Source organism: Scylla paramamosain, chromosome 21 (genome assembly GCF_035594125.1).
Source record: "Scylla paramamosain isolate STU-SP2022 chromosome 21, ASM3559412v1, whole genome shotgun sequence".
NCBI classification, from domain to species: domain Eukaryota; kingdom Metazoa; phylum Arthropoda; class Malacostraca; order Decapoda; family Portunidae; genus Scylla; species Scylla paramamosain.
This window is the reverse complement of record NC_087171.1, coordinates 3,295,767-3,310,260: the sequence shown is the minus strand read 5'-3', so window position 1 is coordinate 3,310,260 and position 14,494 is coordinate 3,295,767. Positions and strand designations below refer to the sequence as shown.

Genomic DNA, 14,494 nt, shown 5'->3' with positions numbered 1-14,494 from the left:
TAAGGACATTGGGAGGGAACAGATAGCCAGGTAAGTGTCGTCGAATCTCATCCTGCACGCGACAGCTTCAAGAGGTGTATTCAATGTCATTTCCGTCTGTGTCAGTCTTTTGTGTATGCATATGGCAACGCCGACTAAGCGCTCAATCCAAAATGGTCAGGCCATAGTATTGGTGTAGATGTGTGCAGATGTTAGGGGTTTTGCCGCAGCTGCTTCTTTCTTGTTGCCATGGCGCTCTTCGAGAGGGACCAACACGTCAGTCAGGTGAAGGCACGGTTGGTGCGTAGTGAGATTAATGGCACCACCAGGCGACCGCCATCGCTGAGGGTGGGAAGTTCCTTGAACAACAAAGAGCGCTGCTCACGACGTGCTGGGTGAGCCGCTAGCGGGATAACACCGTCGTTTATTTAACACTCACACTAAAAATATACATAAACAAGAAAAAAAAAAAACAAATAAATACTTCTATGAATTACAGATGTGGGTTAGGTCACACTGTAACAAACTTCTTTCTCGCCAAACTGATGAGTAAAACACATTCCCTAAAACGTAACTAATCAAAATAATGCTGAGCGTATAGAACACCGTATTATTATGCTATCTCCAGGACATGTACAGATATTATACAATGATAATCTGAGGATGACTGCGATCCCCTGCAAAGGATCCTTATATTGCAGAAACAGTACTAGAACCATGCCTCTAACGTCATCTGCTGCCATCCAGATGACATTTTTATAAAGATTCTTAAGTAGACGGATTGCGCTTAAGACGTTACTTATGTTTAATTTCATGCTTAAGTCTCCAAGCGTACTTAGTGTTTAGCGAAAAATTAAGCACAGTAAAGAACGTACTTAACTTTATTCTCAACTTTAAAGAAGCATGATGGCCGACCGTCGAGGAACTCGAGCCCGCCACCTCAAAAATGAATGAGAGAGAGAGAGAGAGAGAGAGAGAGAGAGAGAGAGAGAGAGAGAGAGAGAGAGAGAGAGAGAGAGAGAGAGAGAGAGAGAGAGAGAGAGAGTACCATCATAAAAAATAATGAAATTTCTCCATGACAGGATAATTATACACGCAGTAAGGGTCCTGTATTTCCCGAAAGCAATACACGTGTTCATCTTCACGAACACGAATTGTGAGGTGCAGCGGGAGGGGTGCTGGTTGTGATGTGCCGGCTCTATTCTTGGCGATGGTGCAGAGAAACACACACACAGACACACACACACACACACACACACACACACACACACACACACACACACACACACACACACACACACACACACACACACACACACACACACACACTCTCTCTCTCTCTCTCTCTCTCTCTCTCTCTCTCTCTCTCTCTCTCTCTCTCTCTCTCTCTCTGTTCTTTTCTAGTGTTATATATATAAATATATATATATATATATATATATATATATATATATATATATATATATATATATATATATATATATATATATATATATATATATATATATATATATATATATATATATATATATATATATATATATATATACAATTTATTTATTTACTTATTTTTTAAGTAAGAGGATCACTGGCCAAGGGAAACAAAACCGGAAAAAAATCCCACTTAGGCGCTAGTCCCAAAGGAGATGTCAAGAGAATCATCGAAAATTGAAGGATAACTTTCTTGATAACTCTCTCTCTCTTGAAAGACTTCAAGTCATCGAAAGGAGAAAATACAGAAACAGTCAGGGAGTTCCAGAGTTTACCAGAGAAAGGGATGAATGACTGAGAATACTAGTTAACTCTTACATTAGAGAGGTGGACAGAATAAGGATGAGAGAAAGAAGAGATTCTTGTGCAATGAGGCCGCGGGGAGGGGAGGCATGCAGTTAGTAAGATCAGAATCGCTGTTAGCATGAAAATAGCAAAAGCAGATAGCAAGAGATGCAACACTGCGGCGATGAGAAAGAGGTTGAAGACAGTCAGTTAGAGGAAAGGAGTTGATATGACGAAAAGCTTTTGATTCCAACCTGTCTAAGATAGCGGTATGGGTGGAAACCCCCCATACATGTGAACCATACTCCATACATGAACGGATAAGGCCCCTGTACAGAGTTAGCAGCTTGAGGCGGGGGTGAGAAAAAAAAAAAAAAAACTGGCAGAGACAAGTTAGAACACCTAACTTCATAGAAGCTGTTTTAGCTAGAGATGAGATGTGAAGTTTCCACTTTAGATTATAAGTAAAGGACAGACCTAGGATGTTCATTGTAAAAGAGGGGGGCAGTTGAGTGTCATTGAAGAAGAAACGATAATTGTCTGGAAGGTTGTGTGAAACTGATAGATGGAGGAATTGAGTTTTTGAGGCAATGAACAATACCAAGTTTGCTCTTCCCCAATCAGAAATTTAAGAGAGATCAGAAGTCAGGCGTTCTGTGGCTTCTCTGTGTGAACTGTTTACTTCCTGAAGGGTTGGACGTCTATGAAAAGACGTGGAAAAGTGTAGGGTGGTATCATCAGCGCAGAAGTGGATAGTACAAAAAGTTTGGTTTGGAAGATCATTGATGAATAATAGGAAGAGAGTGGGTGACAGGACAGAACACTGAGGAACACCAATGTTAATAGATTTAGAAGAAGAACAGTGACCGTCTACCACAGCAACAATAGAACGGTCAGAAAGGAAACTTGAGATTAAATTACAGAGAGAATGATAGAAGCCATAGGAGGTTAATTTGGAAATCAAAGCTTTGTGTCAAACTCTATTAAAAGCTTCTGATATGTCTAAAGCAACAGCAAAAGTTTCACCAAAATCTCTAAAAGAGGATGACCAAGTCTCAGTAAGAGTAGCCTTGATGGAATCCATACTGGTGATCAGATAGAAGATTGTGAAATGATAGATGTTTAAGAATCTTACTGTTGAGGAAAAATTTAAAAAATTTAGATAGGCAGGAAATTAAAGCAATAGGCCGGTAGTTTGAGGGATTAGAACGGTCACCCTTTTTAGGAACAGGCTGAATGTAGGCATACTTTAAGCAAGACGGAAAAGTAGATGTTGATAGACATAATTGAAAAAGTTTGACAAGACAAGGTGCAAGTATGGAGACACAGTTTCGGAGAACAATAGGAGGAACCCCATCATGTCCATAAGCCTTCTGAAGGTTTAGGGCATGGAAAACATCACTGCAAGGGATTTTAATGGGTAGCATGAGGTTGTCAGAGGGTGTAGGAGAGAGAGGAACAAGTCCTGAATCATCCAAAGTAGAGTTTTTAGCAAAGGTCTGAGCGAAGAGTTCAGCTTTAGAAATAGATGAGATGGAAGTGATGCCATCAGGTTGAAATAAAGGAGGAAAAAAGATGAAGAAACAAAGTTATTGGAGATGTTTTTGGCTAGGTGCCAGAAGCCACGAGGGAAGTTAGATCTTGAAACATTTTGACACTTTCTATTTGTGAAGGAGTTTTTAGCTAGTTGCAAAACAGACTTGGCATGATTCTGGGCAGAAATATAAACCGCATGAGATTCAAATGATGAAAGGCGCAAATACCTTTTGTGGGTCACCTCTTTATCATGTATAGCACGAGAACAGGTTGCGTTAAACCAAGGTTAGGAAAGTTTAGGTTGAGAGAAAGAGTGAGGAATGTGCGCCTCCATGCCAGACACTATCAACTCTGTTATGTGCTCAGCACACAGAGACGGGTCTCTGACACGAAAGCAGTGATCATTCCAAGGAAAATCAGCATAATACCTCCTTAGGTTCCCACATTTAGCAGAAGCAAAACAGCAGAGGCTCTTCTGCTTTGAGGAGTCCTGAGAAGGGATTAGAACGATAGGACAAGATACAGATATGAGACTGTGATCGGAGAAGCCCAACGGAAAAGAGAGGGTGACAGCATAGGCAGGATTAGAGGTTGGGAAAAGGTCAAGAATGTTGGGCGTATCTCCAAGGAATACCAGTGTTGTAACAGTTTTTTTCTACTTCCTGGAGGATAGCAAAGTTAAAAGCTAGTTCACCAAGATGGTCAGTGAAGGGAGAGGGAAGCCAAAGCTGGTGGTGAACATTGAAGTCTCTAAGAATGGAGATCTCTGCAAATGGGAAGAGAGTCAGAATGTGCCCCACTTTGGAAGTTAGGTAGATAAAGAATTTCTTATAGTCGGAGGACTTAGGTGAGAAGTAAACAGCACAGATAAATCTAGTTTGAGAGTGACTCTTTATTCGTAGCTAGATGGTGGAAATCTCGGAAGATTCAAGAGCGTGGGCATATATATATATATATATATATATATATATATATATATATATATATATATATATATATATATATATATATATATATATATATATATATATATACACACACACACACACACACACACACACACAGCGAGAGAGAGAGAGAGAGAGAGAGAGAGAGAGAGAGAGAGAGAGAGAGAGAGAGAGAGAGAGACTGATAGATATAGATGTAGATAAATAGACAGATATAGATATATACGAGTATATATAAACAAAAAACTATCTGAAGACAAAGTTTAATTTGCAGAGAGTTTTCCGTTTCTGATTCGTCTCATGCGCTGCTCATTAGTAAAAAAGTGGTGGTGTTCACTACGTGTTCACCTTAGCGAAACATTCATCTTAACTACAATTCATTCATTCATCTTAACTACAATTGCCGTGTTGCTGCTCACAGTCTCATTTCACTTGAAGTTAAGGATGTGCACTAGTTATATTGTGTTACCTCTCTTGAAAGTTGTTGATCAAAAGGCTCCAAACAGAGGGACTCGCCGAGTAAGCCCACACAGATGGCCCGGCACCAGTGGGTGGCCAGGCAAGCGGTGCGAGGGGCGGTGGATGTGAGTCGATATTTTATCTCCAAATACGGCCGCCTCAGCATTACCTGCCACGCAAGGGGGATTAAAAGATAATCTAGAGGTTAACAATCGCGTCATAGTCTGTACCACATTTCTGTAAGCGTGCAGGGCAGACAGGCAATAGGTGCTCCTAGCGTGTACATGGATGGCTGACAGGCAGCAGGTGCCCCTGGCGTGTGCATGCAGGGCAGACAGGCAGCAGGTGCCTCTGGCGTGTGCATGCAGGGCAGACAGGCAGCAGGTGCCCCTGGCGTTTACATGCAAGGCAGACAGGCAGCAAGTGGCCCTGCACATGTAAGGGAGACTGGCAGCAGTTGCCCCTGTACATGCAAGGCAGACAGGCAGCAGGTGCCCCTAGCATATAATCACTGCCGGGTGAGTACAAAGAACCGCTGAGCGACCGCGCACCTTGCCCAGCCCAGCATTTGTACTTATCCTGACCGCCACCTCAACACTGGTACACTTGTACGCTGTTAATTCTTGTTGGAAGATCATAGTTGTGTGTATCTTGCTTACGACACATTTCTCGACTTCCCGATATTCCTTCAAGTTTCTGACCATGTGAAGGATAGACTATTAAACACTCTGTCTCACTTCATAACCATTACTTGCTCGCTTCGTTCCTGCTTCTCTCGTGCTTCCGAAGCACCGAGGGTTCGTACCCGACCTGACTTCCGGGCATGGCGTGATTGTGGTGGGAGACTCAGCTGGGATTCAACCGTGTTATGATGACTAGTATGGTCTCCCCAGCTAACTTACCCAGCTGACGGGAGTTGCTGCTGGCCTGAGCTCGGTCAGCTACCCGGCTGTTCCAGTATTCTGCTGCTCGACTCTACTATCTCAACCTTACTGGTTGACGAGACTGTGGACCAGGTGTGTGTCTAGCCAGGCACCATTCCAGGGTTACACTTACTCCACGCTACCCATGACGCCCCGACCTCACCCTGCTGAAGGCAACACTTGTGCTCGGCCTCCCGCCTCGCTACGTTACGTGCCAACATTAAGCGTGGACAGGCGAGCGTCTACCTGCGCATCACCCTTCCCAGCCCGTGGCCTGCCGCTGCTGTCTGTGACGCCCGGGAGATTATTATACCTTGTTATATTTTCTTGTGCTGGGATATTTAATCTTTTCATTCTCGATATCCAACCCTGGGTAAGCAACGAGTGGGTGCCTGATACTGTGAGGACAGCTGCCTTCGTTCACCTTACATGGCAGCCCGTATCCCTCACAGACCAAAATTCCTTCACTTCCACGCCAAGCTGTCTTCCAGATAGTGACACGCGGAATACCTATATCTCCTCCAGCTTTATCTGTATTAAATTGTGCAACATTCACAGCCTTGGATCTAATCTCCAATATGAGGTACTCGTGCGTCACCTCACCTCTTCCATACTTCACCTTGTATTCCTCACTCAGGTGTCCGACGCTACTGACTCCAGACCCTTCTCTGTTAATGTACCATTGAATGTCATTTTTATCGTATCATATCAAAGAAGCTAACTTTGGTAAAAGGTTTCTATCACGTAAAACTATCCTTCTACACCTGTGTAATCCACTCATAAGTACTTAGACTTTATATCTTATATTTTTTTTGATGCATCAATAAAATACAAAAGGCAGTAAGTGTCCATGGTCACTCCAATAACTCAGTCAGGTATTAAAAACAAATCCTTTCCTTTAAATTTAGCTGACTTTCTTCAGCCTCTCTTTTCCGCAGTGTTGCACCTGTTGTTATTTTCTATCGCTACGGATTTCTTAATGATGTCGCCATTACGTCACTGCCATGATGAACACCATTATTAAACACCTACTCGTACTCCTGACCGTCTTAGAGATAAGCTCAACATTCTTGACCTTTTCCTAACCTCTAATCCTGCTTATACTGTTACCCTACCTTCTCCACTGGGCTCCTCCGATCACAGTCTCTTATCTGTATCTTGTCCTATCGCTCCAAACCCTCCTCAGGATCCCCAAAAGTGGTGGTGCCTCTGACATCTTGCCTCTGCCAGCTGGGGGGGACTTGAGGAGATATTATGCTGCTTTTCCTTGGAATGACTACTGCTTCTGTATCAGAGACCCATCTCTGTGTACTGAGCACATAACAGAGTTGATAGTGGTAGTGGTAGTGGATAGTGGTAGTGATAGCGTATATTCCTCACTCTTTCACTCGACCTAAACCTTCCAAACCTTGGTTTACCACAGCTTGTTCTCGTGCTATACATGATAAAGAGGTGGCTTACAAAAGGTATTTGAGCCTTTCATCATCTGAATCTCAGGTGCTATATGTTTTTGCCCGGAATCATGCGAAGTCTGTCCTCCAACTAGCCAAAACTCCTTCATTAATAGAAGGAGTCAAAATCTTTTAAGATCTAACTCCCCTCGTGACTTCTGCCACCTAGCCAAAAACATCTCCAGTAACTTTGCTTTCTCATCTTTCCCTACTTAATTTCAACGTGATAGCACCACTGCCATCTCATCTATTTCAAACTGAACTCTTCGCTCAAACTTTTGCTAAAAACTCTACCTTGGATGATTCAGGACTTGTTCTTCCCTCTCCTCCACCCTCTGACTGCTTCATGCTACCTATTTAAATCCTTCGCAATGATGTTTCCCATGCCTTCTCTAGCCTAAATCCTCGGAAGGTTATGGACCTGATGGGATTGTTCCTATTGTTCTCCGAAACTGTGTCTCCATGCCTTTGCCTAGTCAAACTCTGTCTATTAACATCTACCTTTCCTCCTTGCTGGAAGTTTGCCTACATTCAGCCTGTTCATAAAGAGGGTGACCATTCCAATTCTGCAAACTACCGTTCTATAGCTTGTATATATACGAGTATATATATATATATATATATATATATATATATATATATATATATATATATATATATATATATATATATATATATATATATATATATATATATATATATATATATATATATATATATATATATATATATATATATATATATATATATATATATATCGTATATTCATTCAGCCTGTTCCTAAAAAGGGTGACCGTTCTAATCCCTCAGACTACCGTCCTATCCCTTTAATTTTCTTCCTATCTAAAGTTTTTTAATCTATCCTCGAGAGGAAGATTCTTAAACATCTATCACTTCACAACCTTCTATCTAATTGCCAGTATGGGTTCCGTCAAGGCCGCTCTACGGGTGATCTTCTGGCTTTCCTTACTGAGACTTGGTCATCCTCTTTTAGAGATTTTTGTGAAACTTTTACTGCTGCCTTAGACATATCATAAGCCTTTGATAGAGTCTGGCACAAAGCTTTGATTTCCAAACAACCTTCCTACGGCTTCTATTTTTCTCTCTGTAACTTCATCTTGAGTTTCCTTTCTGACCGTTCTATTGCTGCTGTGGTAGAAGGTCACTGTTCTCCTAATTCTATTAACAGTGGTGTTCCGCAGGGTTCTGTCCTGTCACTCACTCTCTTCTTATCATTCATCAGTGATCTTCTAAACCAAACAACTTGTGTCCTATCCACTCCTACGCTGATGCAATTTTTCACGTCTTTTTCTAGACGTCCAATCCTTCAGCCCCCTTCCACGCCACTCCACCCTCCACCCCTCCACACCCAACAACGCCACCCCACCCTCCACCCCTCCACACCCTACCACGCTACCCCGCCCTCCACCCCTCCACATCCCAACACACCATCCCACCCTCCACCCCTCCACACCCTACCACACCAACCCGCCTTCCATCCCTCCACACCCCACCACAACAACCCGCCCTCCACCCCTCCACAGCCCACCACGCCGCCACCACCGTCCATCCCCTCCATACTCCATCACGCCACCGCTCCCTCCATCTTTCCACACCCCACCACGGCATCCCGCCCTCCACCCCTCCACACCCCATCACGCCACCCTGCCCTCCATCCCTCCACACCCCACCACGCCGCCCACAATTATCCACCCCTCCGTACTCCATCACGCCGCCTCCACCTTCCATCCTCTTCAACCCACCATGCCGCCCCCACCTTCCATCCTCCTCAACCCATCACGCCGCCTTCACTCTCCACCCCTCCTCGAACCCACCACGCCGTTCCCAACCTCGTAAGCATGCCTTAGCGTGGGGTAACACACCTGAGGCTGCAGGACAACAGGCGGCTGGCCACCTTCGGAATGCCCCACGCCCTTCAGCTCACCGCCACTATATCTTCCCTCCTCCCACAACGCTCTTAGCCACTAACGTATCCCCATCTCAGCACCCTATACATCGCATCGCGGCACCTTTTCCATCCCTCCATTCCTTTTAGCTTTATTACAATGGTGTGATCCATCAAACTGCCACACTCCACTCCTCGCTCGCTCTTAGCTGATTAGTCTCTCTTCCTCCGCATCATCCTTACACTTCACACGTACACATCGCCGAGTGGAAGGGCGCAAGATGCTGAAATAGAGAATTCCAAGACCTGAGTGTTTCATGGAACTGTGTGTGTGTGTGTGTGTGTGTGTGTGTGTATGTGTGTGTGTGTTGTAATGCTGCATGTCTTACTATCTTCTATGGTCACTTCCATGGTTATTGCTCCTTTGAACTTGCTAACTGCATGTCTGTGCGCCTCCCACGATCTTATTACACAAGACTTCGCAATAAATCGTATCCTATTTAGTCCATCTTACTTATTGTAAAAGTTAACCATTATCTTCACTCTTTCGTTCTTTTCACTAGTAAACTTTAAGAACCTTCTGTTTCCGTTCCTTTCCATCCCAACCTCCATCTTACGACTTGAACTGTTTCAAAAGAGGAGTTCCAAAACGCTTTAGAGACTAAACTCATCATCTCTCTTGATTATTCTCATGTTTTTTTCTTCCTTTCTTGTTTTTTTTTTTTTCTTTCTTTCTTTCTTGTTTTTTTTTCTTCCTTTCTTTCTTTTTTTTGGCGGGAGGAGGGGACAACATTGTGAGCGGGTCTTCCCTACTTTTTTCTTTGTCGGTCTTCTTGATATGTGAAAAAAGGATATATATATATATATATATATATATATATATATATATATATATATATATATATATATATATATATATATATATATATATATATATATATATATATATATATATATATATATATATATATATATATATATATATATATATATATATATATATATATATATATATATATATATATATATATATATATTTAGGTAGTAGGCACCTGCCAAAACGATAATTACTCCTATTGAGATCTAAAGCACTGGATCAGGAGGTGCTGTCAACTCATCATTAAATCCAGCTGTGACCTCACTGAACGTTTCCCTCTGTGTCTCACAACACAAGGGGGCTGTCACAACCTGCAGTCTAAAGACAACGCTCTTCCTTCACACAAAACTACAAGCACCTAATTACACACACACCCTTCACTCAAAATTCAAAATTATCATGGCGACTCCTACACCAGCCTCGGAGTCCCCATCTGGGGAGGGGACCACAAATGTCCCCAGGTCGGACTACTCTTCTGGTATCGACCCTAAGTATCTTGACACCCCTCCCTACTTTTTCTTCATTAACTTCTGCATTAGCTTCGCGGTCTTAGATCTAATTTCTAATTTGTAAAACACCATCTCTTCTCCACTAAACCTCATATTATTTTCCTCACTGAAACACAGGTGTCTGAGGCAACTGACAGTAGCCTCTTTCCTGTTCCCTCCTACTTTCTCTATCCTCATTTTTCAATCCAAAAGTGGATGTTGCGTTTATGTGCGCAACGACTTAACCTGCTCTCGTCCCCACGCTCTTGAATCTTCCGAGTTTTCCATCACCTGGCTACGACTACAGAGTCACTCTCAAACTAAATTTATCTGTGCTGTATACTTCTCACCTAACTTCTCTGACTATAAAAAATTCTTTGACTACTTAGCTTCCAAAGTGGAGCACATTCTGACTCTCTTCCCTTTTGCGGAGATCTCCATTCTTGGAGACTTCATTGTTCACCACCAGCTTTGGCTTCCCTCTCCCTTCACTGACCATCCTGGTGAACTAGCCTTCAACTTTGCTATCCCCCACGATCTAGAGCAATTGGTGCAACACCATACTTGTATTCCTGACCGTCTTGGAGATACGCCCAACGTTCTTGACCTTTTCCTAATCTCTAATCCTTCTGCTTATACAGTTACCCTCTCTTCTCCGTTGGGCTCCTCCGATCACAATCTCATATTTGTATCTTGCCCTATCGCTCCAATCCCTCCTGAGGATCCCCCTAAGTGGAGGTGCCTCTGGTGTTTTGCCTCTTCTAGGTGGGGGGACCTGAGGAGGTACTTTGCTGATTTTCCTTGGAACGACTACTGTTTCCGGGTCAGAGACCCTTCTCTGTGTGCTGAGAACATAACAGAGGTTATGTTCTGTTTGGCATGGAGGCGTACATTCCTCACTCTTTTTCTCGACCTAAAATCTCGGTTTAACACAGCCTGTTCTCGTGCTATACATGATAGAGAGGTGGCCTACAAAAGGTACTTGAGCCTTCCATCACCAGAATTTCATGCACTTTATATTTCTGCCCGGAACCATGCCAGATCTGTTCTCCAACTAGCTAAAAAATCCTTCATTAATAGAAAGTGTCAAAATCTTTCAAAATCCATCTCCCCTCGTGACTTCTAGCATCTAGCCAAAAAACATCTCCAATAGCTGTTCGCCCAAACCTTTGTTAAAAACTCTACCTTGGGCGATTCAGGGTTTGTTACTCCCTCTCCTCCATCTCTGACTACTTTATACTACCTATTAAAGTTCTTTGCAATGATTTTCCATTCCCTCGCTGGCCTAAACCCTTGGAAGACTTATGTATCCTATTGTTTTCCGAAACTGCACCTCTTTACTTGCACCTTGAAAAAAACTGGCGGAGACGTCTCAGAACGCCTAACTTCATAGAATCTGTTTTAGCTAGAGATGAGATATGAAGTTTCAGTTTAGATTATAAGAAAAAGACAGGCCCAGGATGTTCAGTGTAGAGGTAGGGGACAGTTAAGTGTCCTTGAAGAAGAGAGGAGAGTTGTCTGGAAGGTTTTGTGTATATATATATATATATATATATATATATATATATATATATATATATATATATATATATATATATATATATATATATATATATATATATATATATATATATATATATATATATATATATATATATATATATATATATATATATATATATATATATATATATATATATATATATATATATATATATATATATATATATATATATATATATATATATATATATATATATATATATATATATATATATATATATATATATATATATATATATATATACTAGACTTCCATCATTATTTTCCCAAGAACCCTGTAATCAGGTGGAAGCAGTATGCCTCACCTTACAAGCAAATTCGAGTTTATAATTATATATATATATATATATATATATATATATATATATATATATATATATATATATATATATATATATATATATATATATATATATATATATATATATATATATATATATATATATATATATATATATATATATATATATATATATATATATATATAATGAATTTACCGTATTAAAAAAAGCACCTTTCCTTCTGAGTAGTAACACAGGTAAAGATGTACTGTATTCATGAAAACAAATAATGAAATTAATAAAACCCTTAACATAACTTAGAGTAGTCGTAGCATCATAGTCGTCTTTCGTGAAGTGCCAGTGACAATCGGCTGGTTGGCTGCTGGACGCCACTTGCCTTTCCTAACAACAGTTATCCATCGCTTCCTCAGCTCAGCATTACTAGAAAATGTATGGTCACCACCTCTGCTTGAACAAAGAAGTAAACAACACGCTCATGGTATGGTTGCAAATTCTCGTGACACCTGAGAGAAGTTTCTTTTGGTTTCAAAGGCCGAGACCACTCTCGCCATGACAATGGCCTCCGGAGTGAGTTGGGAAAATCGCTGTATAAAATTACTATATCAGTTTATTACGATCTCACTGAGAATGGTTTGTCATATTAAGTAATACCATTGTATTTCTTATATTCTTAAGTCTATAAATCATATAATCTATAAACATATTTTAAAAATAGTAATGACTATATCTGTCAATGTCGATAGAATAAGAACTTTTAATATTTCTATCTCGAAATTATCAAGGCAAAATAAGGAATGCACATGGAAATTGTAGTAACAAGCTTTTAGATTACGTGAGTGTAGTGAGTGGCTCAACTAAGACATCTGTGGATTAGTCTACCTAATTCCCATTGTGCTGAGGCTTCACTGAACCGTGGAGATCGCTACGTTTCTATATATATATATATATATATATATATATATATATATATATATATATATATATATATATATATATATATATATATATATATATATATATATATATATATATATATATATATATATATATATTTTTTTTTTTTTTTTTTCTTTTTCTTTTTTTCTTTTATTATTTTTATGTAGGAGGGACACTGGTCAGGGGCAACAAAAAAAAAAAAAAAAAAAAAAAAAATATATATATATATATATATATATATATATATATATATATATATATATATATATATATATATATATATATATATATATATATATATATATATATATATATATATATATATATATATATATATATATATATATATATATATATAATTTTTATTTTTTTATTTTATTATTTTTATGTAGGAGGGACATAGAGGGTCAGGGGCAACAAAAATCCAATAAAAAAAAAATGCCCACTGAAATGCCAATTCCACAAAAGGGTCCAAAGCGGTAGTCAAAAATTGAAGGATAATTGTCTTGAAACTTCCATCTTGAAGGAATTCAAGTCATAGGAAGGTAGAAATCCAGAAGCAGGCAGGGAGTTCCAGAGTTTACCAGAGAAAGGGATGAATGACTGAGAATACTGATTAACTTGCATTAGAGAGGTGGACAGAATAGGGGTGAGAGAAAGAAGAAAGTCTTGTGCAGCGAGGCCGCGGGAGGAGGGGAGGCATACAGTTAGCAAGATCAGAAGAGCAGTTAGCATGAAAAATAGCGGCAGAAAACAACTAGAGATGCAACACTGCGGCGATGAGAGAGAGGCTGAAGACAGTCAGTTAGAGGAGAGTAGTTGATGAGACGAAAAGCTTTTGATTCCACCCTGTCTAGAAGAGCAGTATGAGTGGAACCTCCCCAGACATGTGAAACATACTCCATACATGGACGGATGAGGCCCTTGTACAGAGTTAGCAGCTGGGGGGGATGAGAAAAACTGGCGGAGACGTCTCAGAACACCTAACTTCATAGAAGCTGTTTTAGCTAGAGATGAGATGTGAAGTTTCCAGTTCAGATTATAAGTAAAGGACAGACCGAGGATGTTCAGTGTAGAATGACTACGGCTTTCGTGTCAGAGATCCGTCTTTGTGTGCTGAGCACATAACAGAGGTGATAGTGTCTGACACGGAGGCGTACATTCCTCACTCTTTTTTCTCGACCTAAACCTTTCAAACCTTGGTTTAACAAAGCTTGTTCTCGTGGTATACATGATATAGAGGTGGCCCACAAAAGGTACTTAAGCCTTCCATCACCAGAATCTCATGCACTTTATATTTCTGCCCGGAACCATGCCAAGTTTGTTCTCCAACTAACCAAAAACTTCTTCA

General features: G+C 40.4%; 1 protein-coding gene across 1 annotated transcript; it reads left to right on the top strand.

Annotated features, from left to right (window-relative positions):
- The first annotated feature begins 228 nt into the window (after positions 1-228).
- Positions 229-9,127, top strand: LOC135110824 (uncharacterized). The gene is made up of 5 exons (XM_064023396.1): positions 229-327; positions 4,745-4,822; positions 4,997-5,215; positions 5,591-5,713; positions 8,387-9,127. Exons 1-5 carry the CDS (start codon positions 229-231, stop codon positions 9,125-9,127), a joined length of 1,260 nt encoding a protein of 419 aa, XP_063879466.1.
- The last annotated feature ends 5,367 nt before the right edge of the window (positions 9,128-14,494 follow it).